General features: G+C 37.2%; 1 protein-coding gene across 1 annotated transcript in view; it reads right to left on the bottom strand.

Annotated features, from left to right (window-relative positions):
• Positions 1–19,337, bottom strand: part of GLMN (glomulin, FKBP associated protein) — a 44,586-nt gene that overhangs the window by 13,532 nt on the left and 11,717 nt on the right. Inside the window, exons 6-15 of the mRNA XM_043460662.1 lie at positions 18,814–19,054; positions 17,175–17,277; positions 9,165–9,352; positions 8,707–8,760; positions 7,278–7,308; positions 7,083–7,172; positions 5,014–5,055; positions 4,841–4,914; positions 3,523–3,607; positions 237–343 (exon numbers count right to left, since the gene is read on the bottom strand). Of these exons, the coding sequence (XP_043316597.1) occupies positions 237–343; positions 3,523–3,607; positions 4,841–4,914; positions 5,014–5,055; positions 7,083–7,172; positions 7,278–7,308; positions 8,707–8,760; positions 9,165–9,352; positions 17,175–17,277; positions 18,814–19,054 (1,015 nt within the window). The remainder of the gene's footprint in view (positions 1–236; positions 344–3,522; positions 3,608–4,840; positions 4,915–5,013; positions 5,056–7,082; positions 7,173–7,277; positions 7,309–8,706; positions 8,761–9,164; positions 9,353–17,174; positions 17,278–18,813; positions 19,055–19,337) is intronic.

Here is a 19,337-nt window from a genome sequence, read left to right as displayed (position 1 = left end):
ATGTTGTATATGAAAAAAAAAAGATGTACGACTTGGAAAACAAAACAATAAAATCCAAACATATAAGCAACTAAACAACAAAAATTACTTAAACATGTAAATATGTAATTTTATGAACTAACAATTAACTATAAAATCACAGGAAAATATGTTTTATTTTAGTTTAGGTTCCCAAAGCAGGGGTTTCACATTTTATTCTGAATTTACTATGTGAACCTTAGTAATGGTCACCTCACCTATCTGAGTTTTGCAGTAGATCTGTTTCAGCACCCTCTGGGAGAAAGAGTACCAAATCTAGAAGGGAAATCAGCTGTGGTCCTGTAAACCATTTGTTATGTGTTTTCTGAGAAGCAAAAGAAAACATGAAAAAGGCTTTAAATAACAGGTTGATAAATATATGTGTTTTCCTAGTACCTTGATACTACAAAAATAATCCATTACACATTTTAAATACATATTTTTTACTTTGATTTCCATTCTCTCATTCACTATTTCCAGGCACTTGGAAACAAACCCTGCTAGTTTGACAGCACTGGTATGCTCTTTCTCTGTTCTCTATATGGAATTACTGAGTATTTACAAACAGACTTCAGTTTCCATTAATATTTCACAAGTATGCAGCAAAACAAAAAGAACTCATATTATTAGAACCAATACAATTTAAATCTATAGTTAACAAATTTCAAAATCCAAGTTTTTAAAAAAGAGGAGAAATGGGGGGAAAATACGCAAGCATACCTCATTTCACTGCACTTCACTTTACTGCATTTTTTTACATATTGAAGGCTTATGGCAACTTTGTGTCAAGTAAGTCTATCAGCACCATGTTTCCAACAGCATTTATTCACTTCACATCTGTGTCACATTTTGATAATTCTCCAAAATTTCAAACTCATTATTATATATTTGTCAAGGTGATCTGTGATTAGTGATCTTTGATGTTATTATCATTAACTGTTTTGGGCCACCATGAACCATGCTCACAGAAGACAGTGAACTTAAAAAGTGTGTGTGTTTTGACTGCTCCAATGTCTGTCCATTCCTCTCTCTCTCTCCCTCTCCTTTGTCTTCCCTATTTCCTGAGACATGACAATACTGAAATTAGGCCAATTAATAACCCTACGATGTATTCAAGTAAAAGGAAGAGTCATATAAGTCTCATTTTAAATCGAAAGCTAGAAATGATTAAGCTTAGTGAGGAAGCATGTTGAAGGCCAAGCTAGGCCTCTTGTGCCAAAAACAATTAGCCAAATTAGCCTAAATGCAAAGGAAAAGTTCTTGAAGGAAATTTAAGAGCTACTTAACTGAACACACGAATGATAAGAAAGTGAAACAGCCTTATTGCTGATATAGAGACAGTTTTAGTGGTCTGGATAGAAGATCAAACCAACCACAACATTCTCTTAAGCTAAAATGTAATATAGAGCAAGGTCCTAACTTGTCCATTTTATGAAGGCTAAGAGAGGTGAGAAAGCTGCAGAAGGCAAGTTTGAAGCTAGTAGATGTTGGCTTATAAGCTTGAAGGAAAGCAACCAATTCCAGACCTAACAGTGCAAGGTGAACCAGCAAGTGCAGATGTAGAAGCTGCAGTAAGTGATTCAGAAAATCTAGGAAGGTAATTTTGGGTTTCTCTTGTGGCTCAGATGGTTAAAAAAATCTGCCTGCAATGCAGGAGACCTGGGTTCAATCCTTGGGTTGGGAAGATCCCCTAGAGGAGGGCATGGCAACCCATTCCAGTATTCTTGCCTGGAGAATCCCCATGGACAGAGGAGTCTGGCGGGCTACTGTCCATGGGGTTGCAAACAGTTGGACACAAATCAGTGACCATGCACAGCACAAGAAGGTAATTAATGAACGTAGCTACACTAACCAAAGGATTTTCAATGTAGATGAAAACAGACTTATACTGCAACAAGATGCCACCTAGGCTTTCACAGCAAGAGGAGAAAATGCCTGACTTCAAAGCTTCGAAAGACAGACTGACTCTCAAGAGTTAAAAAAGCTGGTGGCTTGAGGTTGAAACTAATGCTTATTTTTACTGTTCCAAAAATCATAGGGCCTGTAAGAATCATACCAAATCTACTCTGCCTATGCTGTATAAATGGAACAATAAAACCTTGACAGCATATTTGTTTACAACATGGTTTACTGAACATTTTAACCCTACTCTTGAGATCTACTGCTCAGAAGAAAGATTATTTTCAAAATATTACTACAGCTCACTGACAATGTACTTTGTCACTTAAAAGATCTAATGGAGATATAAAATGAGATTGTCTTCATGCCTGCGAACACAATCCATTCTGCAGCCCATGGAAAAAGGAGTAATTTCAACTTTAAAGTCTTACTCTTTAAGAAATATATTTCATAAAGCTATTGCTTCAGAGACAGTGATTCTTCTGATGTATCTGGGCAGAGCAAACTGAAAACCTTCTGGAATCATTCATGATTCATGAGAAAAGGTTAAAATATCAATATTCAGAGGAATTTGGAAGAAACTGATTCCAACCCTCACAAATGACTTAGAAGAGTTCAAGACTTCAGTGGAGGGACTTCCCTGGTGGTCCAGTGGTTAAGAATCCACCTTCCAATGCAGAGGACGTAGGTTCAATCCCTATTCAGAGAACTAAGATCCCACATGCAACAGGGCAACTAAGCCCACATGCCACAACGAAGACCCAGCACAGCCAAATTTTTTTTTAAAAAAGGAATTAACAATAACTGTGGTGGAAACAGCAAGAGAACTAAAATTAGAAGTGGAGCCTGAAGATGTAAATGAACTGCTGCAATTTCAATGATAAAATCTGAACAGATGAGGAGCTGTTTCTCCTGGGTTGGCAAAGAAAATTGTGTCTTGAAACTGAATGGACTCCTGATGAAGATGCTACTCAGACTGTTGACAATGACAATGATAACAAAGGATTTAGAATATTACATAAACTTAGTTGATAAAGCAGTGGCAGAGTTTGAGAGGATGGACTTCAATAATCAAAGAACTTCTATTGTGGGTAAAATGCTGTGAAACAGCTTTGCATGCTGCAGAGAAATCATCTGTGAAAGAAACAGTCAATCGATCTGGCAAACTTTACTGCTGTCTTACTTTAAGAAATAGCCATAGCACCTTGATCAGTAGCCATTAACATCGACCTTCCACTAGGAAAAAGATTACAACTACATGAAGGTTCAGATGATGGTTATCATTTATTTTAAAATTAAGGTATGTACATCTTTTTTTAGACATAATGCTACTGCACTTAACAGATAAAAATGTAGTCTAATTAACTTTGATATGCACTAGGAAACCAAAAATGTTGTGTGACTTGCTTTACTGAGATTTCTGCTTTATCATGGTGATCTGGAGCCAGACCCATACTATCTCTGAGGTGTGCCTGTACCCTAATATTAGAGATAGAAAAGGTCCATAGAGCAAGATTCCACATTAATGTATTTCCACAAATGAATAAATAAGTCCTACAAAATAAAAGAACAAATTGATAATTGACACCTTAGTTATGCTCTTACCTTTAATGACATGTCAATTTGATTTTTGATATTTTGAATAATAAAGGCCTCCACACCTGAGTGATTACTTGTATTCAGTAAGCACCTTTAAAGCAAAATTACAATACATTTGAAATTATACTGGACTGAATTATAATTAAATGATGATGAAAGTTTTACAAATTCATATGGGCCATGTGTTATTTGCAGAAATGGGAAAAAACCAGTGCCAACAATGACAAAGTCACCTGTTATGGCTACTGCCCTCATTAACTGGCAAATTCTATTTTAACTGGGTTTTTCCAAAAAGAAATTTCGATTAAACCAAATTTGAATCTTTTTATGCATGTAGTTGAAATGATCTAACATGGCAAGAACAGTCACTAGTATAATAGCTTAAAAACTCCCCAAATTATTCCCTGTTTGACTAGTCTGGTTAGATTAACTTAATTGCAAAGAAAGGAAACTCAATCTGATCAGCCTAAGAAAAGGGAGTTTTCTGGGTAGGAATACAGGTAGATCAGAATAGGAAAGCTGGTATAAGACCTAAGCATCAAATGGAGATTTCATAAACCTACTCTGATTCTTCTCAAATAGAAATGAATAAAAAAGGAATCAAGAGTGCTAATACTGGGCAGTCCCAAAGAACACTTCTTACTTAGCATGTTAATGCTGCCCCAATTTGGTTTTAACTCATTTTTATTACCCAGGTATCAACAAACTAAGGTCTGCAGGCCAAATCCAGCCTACTGCCTGTTTTGTTTTATTGGACTACACTGACCCTTACTACAAACACAAAGTTGAGCAGTTGCAACAGAGGCTGTGTGGCCCATAAAGACTATATTTACTTATGGCCCTTTAAGAAAATTTGCTGATTTTCAAATCAGAGCTTTGCTGATTGCTCTGAATTGCTAGAATCTTTTGCTCCTCAAATAGTACTATTAATAAGCTCCACTATTAAAGTGAATAGGCTGTCAAAGGTTATAACTCCATTAATTTTAAGAGCCATTAATTTCAACTGTGAATAATGGATATTATTGACATATATAAAGTTCTAGCAGAAGCCTTACCAATCTCAGTTTAATCTTTTAAGTCTATTTTAACTTTAGAGTATTTCAATTAATTGAAATGAAGTGTATATATGTTTATTTATTATGTAATATTCACATAATGTTTATATATGTATCCATAATTTTTGATTAATTCATCTCTACCTATTACAGAGAAGAGAGTGGAATTACGTGCAAAACATACCAAAATACAATAATCTTGAATAATTAATGGCATTAATTTGGCTTTTAATCAACCACACATTTCTCAATTAACCTTTGATACATACCTAAATAATGTATATTTGCCTTGTGGATCCAATTTGTTAATATACAGCTGAAGCACAGCTAAACCTTTTTTCCTCTAAAATGGAACAAATAATATTGTTACATAAATTAAAGATTAAATTATTAAAACTTTTCACTGCAACTCATTATTATTTAGTCCCAGATATTTACATACCAATGTCTCAATGGGGCAGAGGGTCATTACTTTGACTAAGCCCTGGAAATAAAAAAACAAATTTATTTCAAATACTAGATTATATTGACTACAAAGAAACAACTATATTACTAATGTATACTAAAAATTCAGAGAAATGAGGATAAGAGATTTAAAGCTGAAGTAATTTTTGCCTTAAGCCTTTCATTCTACTGTTATGCCCACAGGAAGCTAAGTACAATCCATTTTGTAACTGATATTGAGTGGGTGTTACCAAGTGTATAGTTAGAAGCACATAGTAATTTTCAATTATGTCTAGGGTGGCAAAAGAAATGAAATCAAACATGTAGAAATATAATCCATTAATTTAAAATAATCATAGATTTAGTATATACTAACAGAAGCCAAAAAAACATTTACTTTTGCTTTATTGACTATGCCAAAGCCTCTGACTGCAGATCACAACAAACTGTGTAAAATTCTTAAAGAGATGGGAATACCAGACTACTTGACCTGCCTCCTGAGAAACCTGTATGCAGGTCAGGAAGCAACAGTTAGAACTGGACATGGAACAACAGACTGGTTCCAAATAGGAAAAGGAGTACGTCAAGTCTGTATACTGTCACCCTGCTTATTTAACTTAAATGCAGAGTACATTATGCGAAATGCCGGGCTGGATGAAGCACAAGCTGGAATCAAGACTGCCGGGGAAATATCAATAAGCTCAGATACACAGATGACACCACCCTTATGGCAGAAAAGTGAAGAAGAACTAAAGAGCCTCTTGATGAAAATAAAAGAGGAGAGTGAAAAGGTTGGCTTAAAACTCAATATTCAGAAAACTTAAGATCATGGCATCCAGTGCCAACATTTCATGGCAAATAGATGGGGAAACAGTGGAAACAGTGACAGACTATTTTTTTTTTTTTTTGGCTCCAAACTCACTGCAGATAGTGACTGCAGCCATGAAATTAAAAGATGCTTGCTCCCTGGAAGAAAATCTATGACCAACCTAGACAGCATATTAAAAAGCAGAGACATTACTTTGCCAACAAAGGTCTGTCTAGTCGAAGCTGTGGTTTTTCCAGTAGTCATGTATGGATGTGAGAATTGGACTGTAAAGAAAGTTGAGCACCGAAGAATTGATGCTTTTGAACTGCAGTGTTGGAGAAGACTCTTGAGAGTTCCTTGGACTGCAAGGAGATCCAACCAGTCCATCCTAAAGGAAATCAGTCCTGAATATTCATTGAAAGGAGTGATGCTGAAGGTGAAACTCCCATACTTTGGCCATCTGATGGGAAGAACAGACTCACTGGAAAAGACCCTGATGCTGGGAAAGATTGAAGGGAGGAGGAGAACGGGACGACAGAGGATGAGATAGTTGGATGGCATCACCGACACAATGGTCATGAGTTTGAGTAGGCTCCAGGAGTAGGCGATGGACAGGGAAGTCTGGCGTGCTACAGTCCATGGGGTTGCAGAGTGGGACACGACTGAGCAACTGAACTGAAACTGATTTTTCTATTTAAGTAGTGGAAAAACAATTTGCTACATTGACATCTAAGACCTATTTGGCTATGATAACAAATAATTAACAAACAGGGGTAAAACAAGTCACAGGAGAGAAAAACAAAACGTTTTTGTAGTAATGAATTATATATGCCTTGATGGAGTCCTTCTGAGGTCCTCAGGACCTGAGTTATGATAAAAGTAAAGGAGCTTCATTTTGCAAGGTTCCTACAGAACCAAAGTGTTAAAGAAGAAAGCTGTATTTCCACTGGATGCTATACTGTCAAATATAGTAGCCACTAGCCACATATAGCTAGTTAAGGTTAAATTAAATAGAATTTAGAATTCAGTTCTTTATGTCACACCAGCCACGTTTCAAGTGTTCAATATGGCTAGTGGCTTTCATACTGTACAGCACAGAGAATAGGATACTTTTACCATCACAGAAAGTTCTACTGGACAGCGAGGTACCAGAGTTTTCAAAGGATATGGAGAAAAAAGCAGGAAAGGAGTCTGAGAAGAACTTTACTTTAGACTAGAAAAGCGGCATTTTTCAAGATCAGAATACATATTTTACTTACCTGAGGTACAGTAAGGAAACTCTTGATTTCTAAGTACTGGTGAAGTAGACTGCTATCCTCTATTCTCAGTAAACCATTCTCCAACAGATCCTACAGATTGAAATATATGCAGAGACACAAATATGATAATGTCAACAGCTGTATTTGTTAACATGACTGTGTATTTAAATTACAATGGTTGCAAACAAATCTTACCAATCCTTTGGAGAAAACAGACTCTTCTGTTCTGGAAGACAGTATTAAAATTTATCAACATGGTTTTCTAAATTGCTTTAGAATTATTCTTCACTTTAGGAAAAATAAAGCAAAAATTGAATTTTAAATACTTTAAAAAAAAGGAGAAATTCTGTTGAAGAACTTAGTCAAAATTCTTAATCCACCTTTGATCTGTCTTTTGATTTGGCTACTGATATCCAAATTTACCATAATCAGTCCACTCAGGGCTTATTTCCTGGTACCAGATCAGTAGAATTTCAACACCAAGTGCTAAGAAACAAATTATGCCTGATATAATGCCATGTATTCTAATTGAGTAATTGGTTAAATCTTTTGAATTCTTTATATATATATCTATATAAAGTAATGCTTTCCATTTATTTATTTTTTAAAGGTTTACAATCATTATTAATTAAATATTTAAGATCCCTGGCAAAACCTATGATCTTAGGCTCCAGGTTCTTGTTCTAACCATAGAAGGAATTAAAAGTGTTCTGTTTTTTGCCTCAATGAATAAACAGTTTGGAAATTTTAAGACTATAGAACTGAATATTAAAATCAATACACATTCTCATTTTATGTAGATAACAGAAACTATGTAAAATCATTAACACATACACAATACAGTAAATTTACAGAGCAACTACTTGTGCCAGGAGACCCTTGGAAATTCCTGCCTTGTAGGCTGAGGCTTTGGACATTTGCCATGTGACAAATTTTCCTTCACCTGGGAAGAGGTGGGATTAATAAACTGTCACTAGTATTCCTAGAGGATAGCACTGAAAGGCCCTGACTGATCTCAAGAGAGAGTTTCAACATGTTATAGAAAAAGAAAACAAAGCATAGAGTTGTGCAAGATTCTTAAATATCTATCTGGGAAAACTGCATACCTGTTACTTGGTAATTTTTTTTAAAAGAGAAAGTTTTTCTTCTTATTGGTGCCTCAAATGAGAGAAGTTATTGAATGATATCACTGTCAATAATCTAAGTTTAAAAAGGTAGAGTCAAGACTTCCCTTCTTTTGATGCAGTTCACAGATTGTATCCATGAAGCAAAACCATGGATTACTTTCTTTCTTGACCACCTCTCCTTAGATTGGAAGAGGCTGCAATGGGATAGAGGTATTTTAATTTACCACCTTCTGAAATAAGCAAAGAAACCCTAGAAGCAGATTACTGGAAATCTCCTTAAAAGACAATATTTTAATATTATCTTTAGTTTAAAGTAAGAAATTTTGTTGTAAACATCCCTTTGGTTCATTTCTGTCTCTTGTGAATACTTGCGTCACTATTTTATAAAATAATTAATTAACTAGGGTCTGGCAAAGACTAAGTAGTTTCCCTTGATCTTGACAAGGACTATTTTAACACTATTATTTAATTCTGAGATGTCACTTAAATAATCTTACCTTTGTAAAAGGACGTCAATATGCCCCATATTAAATTGCAAAAGATATGATGGGCTAAAATAGAAAAAATGTATATATAAACACACACACGTTACACACGCACTTTTAGAAGCACATATCCACTCAGGATCACATTAATAATCCAGTAAAAAGATGATGGCAATTTAGACCACCCTATTGGCAACTGGCCCAGCAGCTTCAAAACTAAGCTCAGTTTAACACTTTCTGACTCTTGTCCCAATCATTCCTTATGTCTATTTCAACACCTCCCCCACAACCCTTTTCACTACTGATGATTACTGGCTTTAAAAAGATTATAGGCAGTAATACTTAGAATAAAAATAGGTTTTGTTTAAACTTCACTGAAAATGTACTAATACATTAATAAATATATGTTGGACATTAGATAAATGAGTTTGATGCTATTCCTTTTAGAATACATAAACACTAACTCCTACCTTAAGACCATTGGAAGCTGATCAATACTGATGCCCTGCACAAATACTAGATATGCCAGAGAAGCCATAGAGTCTGATAACTGTTTGTCTTCTTCTTCCTCAAATTCAAGGTAATTCCAAATCTTCTTTTTCCTTCCATGATTAAAAATCATTTTGGGAAAAGGGTATCCAATTGCTGACAAAAATCCCTGTGAAATGGATAAAAAAGGAAGCTACAGCAGACACACTACTGTGCCCTCTCCCACCCCATATTCACGTCCTATATGATCCCCTCCTCTTGAGCGTAGGTAGGACCTGTGAGACTTGTTTCTACCCAGCAGACTATGGCAAGATGCCACCCCATGATCAGATTTTGTTCTACAGCAAAAGTGAAGCGACTTTTGCAGATATAATTAGAGCCCCAAATCAGCTGATCTGAGTTAAGAAGGGAGACTATCCTCTGTGGGCCTGACTTAAGAGGAAGAATGTTTTTAAAGAGGATCCAGGCCCTCTTTAAGAGTCAGAAACTCAACTCTGCTGGCTTTAAAGAACTAAGCCGCCAAGTTATGAGGGGGCCTATTTAGAGGGCTATCTGGCAGGGAACTACAGGCAGCTTCTAGAAACTCAAAGTGGTCCCTAGCCAGCAAGAAAATGGAGTGTGTGTGTGCTCAGTAGCTCAGTCATGTCTGACTCTTTGCAACTCCATAAACTGGCTCCTCTGTCCTTGGAATTTTCTAGGCAAGAAAACTGGAGTAGGTTGCCAAATGGAGACCTCAATCCTGTAACTTCAAGAAGATGAATTTCTGCCAACAATCTGAAGGAAGTGAGTAGGAAGATGAGACAGTTCTGGAGATAGATGGTGGTGATGGTTATGCAACAATGTGAATGTACTTAATGCCACTGAACTATACAGTTAATGGTTAAAATGGTAAATTTTATGTATGTGTATACTACTCAGTCATGTCCGACTTTTAGCACCCCATGGACTGTAGCCCGCCAGGCTCCTCTGTCCATGGAATTCTCCAGGCAAGAATACTGGAGTAGGCAACCATTCCCTTCTCCAGAGGAATCTTCCTGACCCAAGGATTGAACCCTGGTCTCCTGCATTGCAGGCAAATTCTTTACCGTCTTAGCCATCATGGAGTATTTTATCATAACTTAAAAAATGCTTCAGAAATACCTGAGAACCTAAACTTGTGAGACATACAAGTATCATGAAATGCCAGTAGACTAATCAAATGAAGAATACTCTAGTAACAATGCTCTACCGACCACTGTCTGCTGGATATGGACTGGCCGGTAGGCTCTTGTGTGGTAAGAGAAAGAGAAGCATCCCGACACATGTTAACTGACTACAGTTTCACGTTAGTTTTAAGAGGGGAAGGAAAGAGAAAAAGAGAGAGACTTAGGAAACACAAGACTGCTCCTGTGCCTTTATTTTATTTCCAGCGTGCCAGAAAGCATCTGCTCTTCAGCATCCAATGAAATTACCCTGAGTTTTGGCTCTACCACTTATTAGCTGTGAAATACTGGGTTAGTGCCTCACCTCTCCAAAGCCTTAGTTTCCTTATAAAGAAAATGACATAACACCTATGTCAATATTTATTGAGAAAGTTCCACCAAAAAAGTTCAAGAAAGTTAAAGGCCACAAGAAACTACGAAAATAGAAGTCAAAAGGGAATGACAGAAACAGCTAAATCAGAATGTTCCACTGATGTTCCACTGTACTGTTCCACTGTAATACTGATGTTCCACTGTACTGTTCCACTGTAACACTGATGTTCCACATAATCACTAATTTATTCAATAAATACTTGAGTGTCAGGCACTGGGCCTGATATTGTAGAGAATTAGAAAGTCAAATAAGACTTCTCCAGTCTTCAGGGAGTTAAAATCTGCCTATCCCAGATGGCTCCATTAGTCATTTCAAAACATAAAAATGAACCACGGAAACTCATCCTCAGTCACAAGAGACTGCCATTCAGCTACCAGATGCTAAATACATATTGATTTTCGAAGCTACACATTCTTGTTATAGCTATAAAACAAAAATTGACTATACTCAGATTCCAAATGTCCTCTTAATAATGAAGTTTCATTCTTTATCCAGCCAATACTAGATGTTGTTTATTTCCCCGCAGAGTAAGGTTAGTCTTTTAAAAAATCGTTGTATGTAACCAGATTCTACTGGTTAGAATATCTACTGTAGATATTCGGGGTCCACCTGTGTCCCAATTAGAGCCTTCACTGTCTATCCACGTATCACTCAGCTGACTTGCTCACACCCAACATACCTGACCCTCTACAATTTCTCATGGCAGTCTTTGCCCTCTCATGAAATGTTCCTATGCTGCAGCCCTTGGGGCATTCAAGCAGTACTCTACCAAAACAGCTTGTGCCAGAGGGATGGCTGAGATGTGCCACATTTACCTATCCTTCACCAGCACCTTCTCGCTTCATTTCGTGCCCCAATTTCATCTCTATTTCTTACCTGCTTTGTGCTTCTTCACTGCTGGCTCTACTTGTAATGCTCCTTCCACTGAGATCTTAGAACCTCTTCCTAACACCCTCAACCTCTTCATAGGATGTTTGTTGTATCTCAGTGCTCTAATTAAACCTGACTAGTTTCTGGTGGGAGCTGCTCACACTCACATCTCTTACATCACACAGCCAGTAAAGCAGCAGCAGGAAGGGGTGGTATGGGTAGAGGCTTAGTATTATCTTAGTTCTTCCTGCACTCTCAGGCAAAAGCACATTTCCCTTTGAAGCAGATGTCATACTGCCCTTTATCTGTCCTCATCTCTGTCATATGCTGACTTTCTGGTCACTTCCCCATGTTCACTGAAGGCTGGTATCTGCTCACATGCCTTTTCTCTATTCAGCTCCTGCTATGATCCTGGAGTTATGCAGATAACTCCTATAGCAGGTCAGCCTCATGGTGTTTCTGACCACCAAATTCTAATGACCTTAATTTCTAATCCATTTTGGCACCAAATTCCATCCTGGATCTCTATCAACATTTGGAGCTATTCCATATTATATACCTAAACTCCAGCATCTCATTTTCTGACCACAATTTCTTATCTTATCTCTCCTACCAACCTACTTATCTACCTCTGACTTCTCTAGTATTATTATGCCTTCATTTTTAACCTACCCATCTGTCCCTCCTTAATCCGCTTCTTTCCCTAACCAACCAATGCACTATTATTTGAACTATCCGCACCCTATATTTCCTTTAGCTACGTGTACCCAATAAAATGCCAGCCTTGGAAAGACAGCTACAATTCACTTTTCTACTTCAACACCCAGACAGCTGATTCTACTGGAGAAAAACCACACAAATACTTATTTCTACAGCTGTGGTCTCCAACAACAGACCTAAGTGCTCAGCACTACTGACTAATGCTTTCTTGGTCTTCTACCTCTCTTTTCTTTCCACTCAATATTCCAAACCTTTATCAGTTTTCTGAAGGCCCCTGTTCAATCCTCATTTCTACCTCCTCATTCTTAAGAGATATGAGACCAGTGGGTCTGATTCCCTTGATTATAACACTCCATTTCTGCTACAAATTTTTCTACATGCATATCCGTCCTACATGTTCTTCCTCTCGAGGTGTCCTCGATCCTTGCCCAGCAGTCTGCTCTCCTCCTGCCACATTACTTCAGTTATTCCATAACACTTTTCTTTTTCCCTCTGATGGTTTCCGCCCCTTTAGCCTATAAATATACTCAAGCGTCCCTATCTCTCCCAATTACCTTTATGTCTTCTCTACTGCCTTCTTCCTTACTCATCCAAACTCTTCTAAAGTATAGCTTATATTAGTTATCTCCTTTGTCTCATTTTTCATGCACTCCTTTATCTATTCAACTGGTTTTTGTCTCCCACACTCCACTCAAATTGCTCTTGCTAAGATTATCAATGCCATCTACTTCCTAAATCCAGTGGACGCTTTGCAACTCCAACTCTACAGACTACCTCTGCTGCGTTTAACAGTAGCAATCATTTTTTTCTTCCTGAACTCTACCGCCTCAGTTTCTGTGATATTTTCATCACCGCTTTGACTCTCCTTTCTTGGTCTCTCTGATGGGCTCATTTATGAGCTGGTACCCTACAGGGTAAAGCTGAAAGCTGAGCGTTGAAGAATTGATGATTCTGAACTGTGAAGCTGGAGAAGACTCTTGAGAGTCCCTTGGACTGCAAGGAAATCAAACCAGTCAATCCTAAAGGAAATCAGTCCTGAATATTCATTGGAAGGACTGGTGCTGAAGCTGAAACTCCAACACTCTGGTCAGCTGATATGAAGAACTGACTCATTGGAAAAGACCCTGATGCTGGGAAAGATTGAAGGCAGGAGGAGAAGGGGACGACAGAGGATGAGATGGTTAGATGGCATCACTGACTCTATGGACATACATTTGAGGAAGCTCCAGGGGTTGGTGATGGACAGGGAAGCCTGGCGTGCTGCAGTCCATGGGGTTGCAAAATGTTGGACATGACTGAACGACTGAATTTAACTGAACCCTACAAGGTTCAGCCCTGAACTCTCTCTTTTCTCACACCGATCCACCTCTTTAGGTGATCTCATCACTCTTATTCAAAATTTGCTCCTTAAAAACCTGCTCTCTGGGTATTAGATATACATACATATATATTTTAGAGATAATTGCTCATCTGGTTAGGTGTCATAATGGCATTGTGGTTGTTTTTGAAAAAGTCCTTACCAATTAGAGAAGCATACATAAAGACTCAGATGAAATGATATATCTAGGACTTGCTATAAAATACAACAGCAAAAAGCAGGGGAGGGACACATTGGGAGACTGAGCCTGACATATACACACTGCTATATATAAAATAGATAACTACTAAGAACCTTTATATAGCATAGGAACTCTACTCAATACTCTGTAATGACCTACAATGGAAAAAAAATCTAAAAAATAGTGCATATGTGAATAAGTGATTCATTTTGCTGTATTGTAAAAACTAACACAAAACTGTAAATCAACTATACTCCAATAAAAATTTAACAAAATTAAAAAAAAAATAAACTAACTTTACATTGCTTATCAATTAAAAAAAAAGGGGGGAGGGAGGCTAGATAAACCAAGATTGGCAAAAACATTAATTGTTAAAGTGAGGCAAGGGGTACATGAGACTATGTTACATTGGTCCCTCTACCTTTATGAATGTCTTTAAATTTCCACAATGAAAAAAAATTTAAAGCACAGAACCCCCTACTCCTTGCTTGTGTATTCTCTATCTCAATTATTGGAACCTTTACCTGTCCTGTTATTAACCAAAAAACCTTGTCCATAACTCAACTTTTTACTATTCTTCTAAATCCAGCCTATAACCAAACTTTGCAATTTTATCTACTTATAAAGTTCTCAAATCTGCCTTCTCTTCTTTCCATTCTCTTATCATTCTCTCTTAACTCTCATCATTCTCACTTAACTCCCAAAAGATACCTAACCGATCTCCCTACTTCCATTCTTATTGCAGTTAAGTTCATCCTCCATTAACGTGGTGAACTCAAAACAGTTTGATTACATCACTCCCAGCTTTAAGTTTCCAACTTTCATAGCCACCTTCTTAAAATGCAGTACATATATCACAAATGGTGAAGTCTGTACTGCTTCTAGAGGTTTATACTGTACTCTAACTTGCAACAATGAAGATGCCCCAGGTTCTTATATACTCCTGAGAAAACCCATTCCCTCTCTCTCTTCATCACTCATAACCTCTTCACTACTATTTAACTACATATCTGTTTATATCAGTTACCAATCATCTCTTCTCTAAAGTTCTCGCATCTCCTCTCCTAATTCCCCCATCCCTTCTCAAATTTCAAATTCTGAATACAGAGGGCAGACTATAAGGTATACATGAATTCTGACTAAGCAGAGGTGTGGTGCCCCTACCCCCTGAACATGTTCAAGAGTCAACTATGTGATAGGACCTTTAAAAAAAAATTAATTAATACATATATATATAAATAAAACTATTAAAGGAGAAAAACATCTGGAAGGTGTTGTGAGATAACAGAAAATATATATGGGTCTCTGCTACTGGTTATTGGCACAGTGTTCCTGTTGTTGTTCAGTCGCTAAGTCGTGTCCAAACTCTTTGCAACCCCACAGGCTGCAGCATGTCAAGATGCCCTCTCCTTCACTATGTCCCAGAGTTTGCTCAAATTCATGTCCATTGAGTCAGTGATGATTAACCATTGCATCCTCTCCCACCCTTTTCTTCTTTTGCCTTCAATCTTTCCCAGCATCAGGGTCTTTTCCAATGAGTCAGCTCTTCACATCAGGTGGCCAAAGTATTGGAGTTTCAGCTTCAGCATCAGTCCTTCCAGTGAATATTGAGGGTTTATTTCCTTTAGGATTGACTAGTTTGATCCCCTTGCTGTGGAAAGGACTCACTCTCAAGAGTCTTCTCCAGCACCACAATTCAAAAGCATCAATTCGGTGCTCAGCCTTCTTTATGGTCCAGTTCTCACATCCATACATGACTACTGGAAAAACCACAGCTTTGACTGTACAGACCTTTGTTGGCAAAGTGATGTCTTCGCTTTTTAATATGCTGTCTAGGTTTGTCATAGCTTTCCTTCCAAGGAGCAAGCGTCTTTTAATTTCATGGCTGCAGTCATTGTTAGCAGTGATTCTGGAGCCCAAGAAAATAAAATCTGTCACTGCTTCTACTTTTCCCCCTTCTATAGTGATGGGACTGGATGCCATGATCTCAGTTCTTTGAATGTTGAGTTTTAAACCAACTTTTTCACTCTCCTCTTTCACCCTCAAGAGGCTCTTTATTTTCTCTTTACTTTCTGCCATTACAGTAGTAGTATCTGCATATCTGGGGTTGTTGATACTTCTCCCAGCAGTCCTGATTCCAGGTTGTGATTCATCCAGCCCAGCATTTTGCATGATGTTTCAGGGTTCCTGAAACCCTTATGATTTTCTAAGTGATAAGAGCACTAGGAACATCTGTTCTAATACTTGTGTTTAACCCCGTCCCTGACAAAGTGCTCTAAAACCTCTGTAAATTTCTGTCATAAGACACTAGGAGCATCTTTTGTTTTCGTAAAGAGACTCTGAGTGGGCACTAAGATGGCTCCTGGGTAGGGGGTGGTAACCAGAAAGAGCAAGCCATGATTAGAAGCTTGGGATTTTGAGTCCCATCCCCCAGTTCTCTAGAGGAGGAGGGACTGGAAATGGAGTTAATGTCTTATCATGCCTAAACGAGGAAGCCTCAATAAAATCCCCAAAATATGAATTTCAGAGAGCTTCCAGGCTAGAGATCACAGTGTCCTGGGATCACGATGTAGTCCAACGTCATGAGACTAGAAGTCCTGTGCTTGGGACCCTTCGACACCTCGCCTGTGCATTTCTTCATGGGCTGTTCTTCTGCGTCCCTTATCATACCATTTAATAAACTAGTAAAATAAAGTAAAGGTTTCCTTTTAATTCTGTGAGCTGCTGTAGCAAATAATTGAACCCAACGAGCGGGAGGTCATGGAATCTCCCATTTGTAGCCAAGTCAGACAAAAGTTGCGGGTAAACTGGGAACTTAAGACTAGCAATTGGCATCTGAAATAGGGAGCAACCTCATGGGACTAAGCCCTTAACCTGTGGAATCTGATACTATCTCCAGGTAGTTAAGTGTCAGAATTTGAGTTAAACTGTAGGATGCCCAGTTGGTGCTTCAGGATTGTTTCATACAGGGGAAAAAAAACCCACACATTTTGTGACCAGAAATGTCAGAAGTGTTTTGAGTGAAAGTAAAGGAGAAAGACACAGGAAAACTGCAGAATTTTCCTGTACAGGTATTAATATTATTTATATCTGGTTATTGAGATTATTGCTATTTATTTTCCATCTTTTTAACTATGTTCTATAAAAAATACATACTGCTTTATTAATACATGTGTCAATTTACATGTCCATGTGCCGCAGATAAGAATATAGCAGGTAATATTTTATATTACAGATTTTATAACAAATTAAATTAGCTGTACTTACTATTATTTCGGATGCAAAACACTTTAAAGGATCATCTCCAGCTTCTTCAGACTGCTCAAGGAATTGTGCTGTCAGCAAAGGACATTTCAAGCTTTTCAAACAACTAAAATTTAAGAAATAGGTAACTATGAATACAACACTTCCTAAGTATAAAATAACTAGTTTTCACATGAAAAATAACATAAATAACATGAAAAATAACAATAAAAAATAAAATAACCAATAACTCAATGGTCTGTAAAACTGGTGATATAAGATTTTTCTTACTACTAATGGGGAGAGCATAAAAATACCTTGCTAGACTGTGCAGAAAGTCACTTTCATGTCTGGACTATACTGATGCATACTGAATATTTGTCTTAGGACAGTGCTAGTGTATATGTAGTTTTTATACATATAAGTATGTATATGTATACATACTTGAACTTATACATAAGTTCAAGGAAAGTCAGGACAACACAGTAATTTTTTCCACAGAGCTGTATTTGTTTTATTTAGAAAACCAAACTTTATTCTGTGATTAAGCCCTACCCATTTCTTTAGTTAAAATATATTTTCTTTCATGAACTAGTGAGTTTTATAAATGGTTAAAAAAAAAAAAAAGGTTTAATATCCTAGCCTGACAAGACAGAAAGCTGACAGCAGTTTTAGTCTCCAAAATTTTCAAACTAAAATTATTGGTACATGTAATTCAATATAATCCAGTCCGGCACTGTCTAACAGAGTCCTGTATATAATTAAAGCCCCACATGTAATTAAAAATTTGTTAGCAGTCACACTAAAAAAGTAGTAGGAGACAAGAGAAATTAATTTTAATAATTTATCTTATTAACCCATATATTAGAAACATCATTTCAATGTAATCAGTATAAAAATTATTAAGATATTTCAGTATTTCTTTTAATAACAGGTTGTTGAAACACAGGGAATATTTTACACTTACAGCACTAAATTTGGATTAACTATATGTCAAGTGCTTGACAACAATACACAGTACCCCTGGTGTGAATGTTACTGGGTTCTCTGCTACTGTTTTTGTTATCAAATTGGAATTTCAACTGTCTGGTGCTTCTTCCGCTGCTTTCAAAGGGAGAGTAAAACATAATTCCCCTGGAAAAAAAACATTCTCTGAGCTACAACTATCTATTCTCTCCACTGCTATTGTTCACTTACCATGATGAGTAAAGGCAATCTATAAAAGAATATAAGTAAACTAAAGAAATGGATATTGGTTTTAATTTTTTTGAAAAGTGAAAGTGACTCTGTTGTGTCCTGCTCTTTGTGACCCCATAGGTTGTGGCCTGCTAGGCTCCTCTGTCCATAGAATTCTCCAGACCAGAATACTGGAGTGGGTAGCTATTCCCTTTTCCAGGGGATCTTCCAACCCAGGGATCGAACTTAGGTCTGTTTCATTGCAGGTGGATTCTTTACCATCTGAGCCACATGTACATATGATACTTAATTTTTTTAAAGATCATTAAATGCCCATGTTATATCAACTGAACTCCATATTCTTCTGAAATTCAAATTTTGAAACTAGATTTACATTTCCATCACAAATAAAACAAAGAAACATTTTAAATAACTGAACTATCAAATACTTAAGTTCATTATGAACTGTTCTTAAAAATATACTTACAATTTCAGTATTTCATCTTTTAATTTCTCATTTTCCCTTGAGTTTCCCTTGTTATCAATGACATCCTCCACAAAAGGTTTAGTGAACTCTACTAAGGCCTTGCAGCACTGACAAAGGCCATAGTCATCTGCCTGTATTTGTTCTTCTGAGTATGGAACCGGAAGGAGAGCGAGCTGACTCCAAAGTGTAGACAATGCCAACCCAACTGAATATGCCTTGTTGTTACGAAGTTTCTGAATCACTGAAACAGAGACCAAGCTGTTACTTGAGGCTGCCTCATGAAGTATCCTAAACCAAACAAGGAAGAATAAGTCCAATAAATGCCAGATTACCACATACAGTTCCCCCTCCACATTTTGACAACTCTGCTATCAGGATGACATATCATAGTCTAATTGGCAGTATTTTTTTTTTCCTTCTTGCTGCTGCTGCTGCTGAGCCACTTCAGTCGTGTCCGACTCTGTGTGACCCCATAGACGGCAGCCCACCAGGCTCCCCATCCCTGGGATTCTCCAGGCAAGAAC

Source organism: Cervus canadensis, chromosome 2 (genome assembly GCF_019320065.1).
Source record: "Cervus canadensis isolate Bull #8, Minnesota chromosome 2, ASM1932006v1, whole genome shotgun sequence".
Classification (NCBI taxonomy): domain Eukaryota; kingdom Metazoa; phylum Chordata; class Mammalia; order Artiodactyla; family Cervidae; genus Cervus; species Cervus canadensis.
Note: the sequence above shows the minus strand (reverse complement) of the source record. Positions and strands in the feature narration are given on the sequence as shown.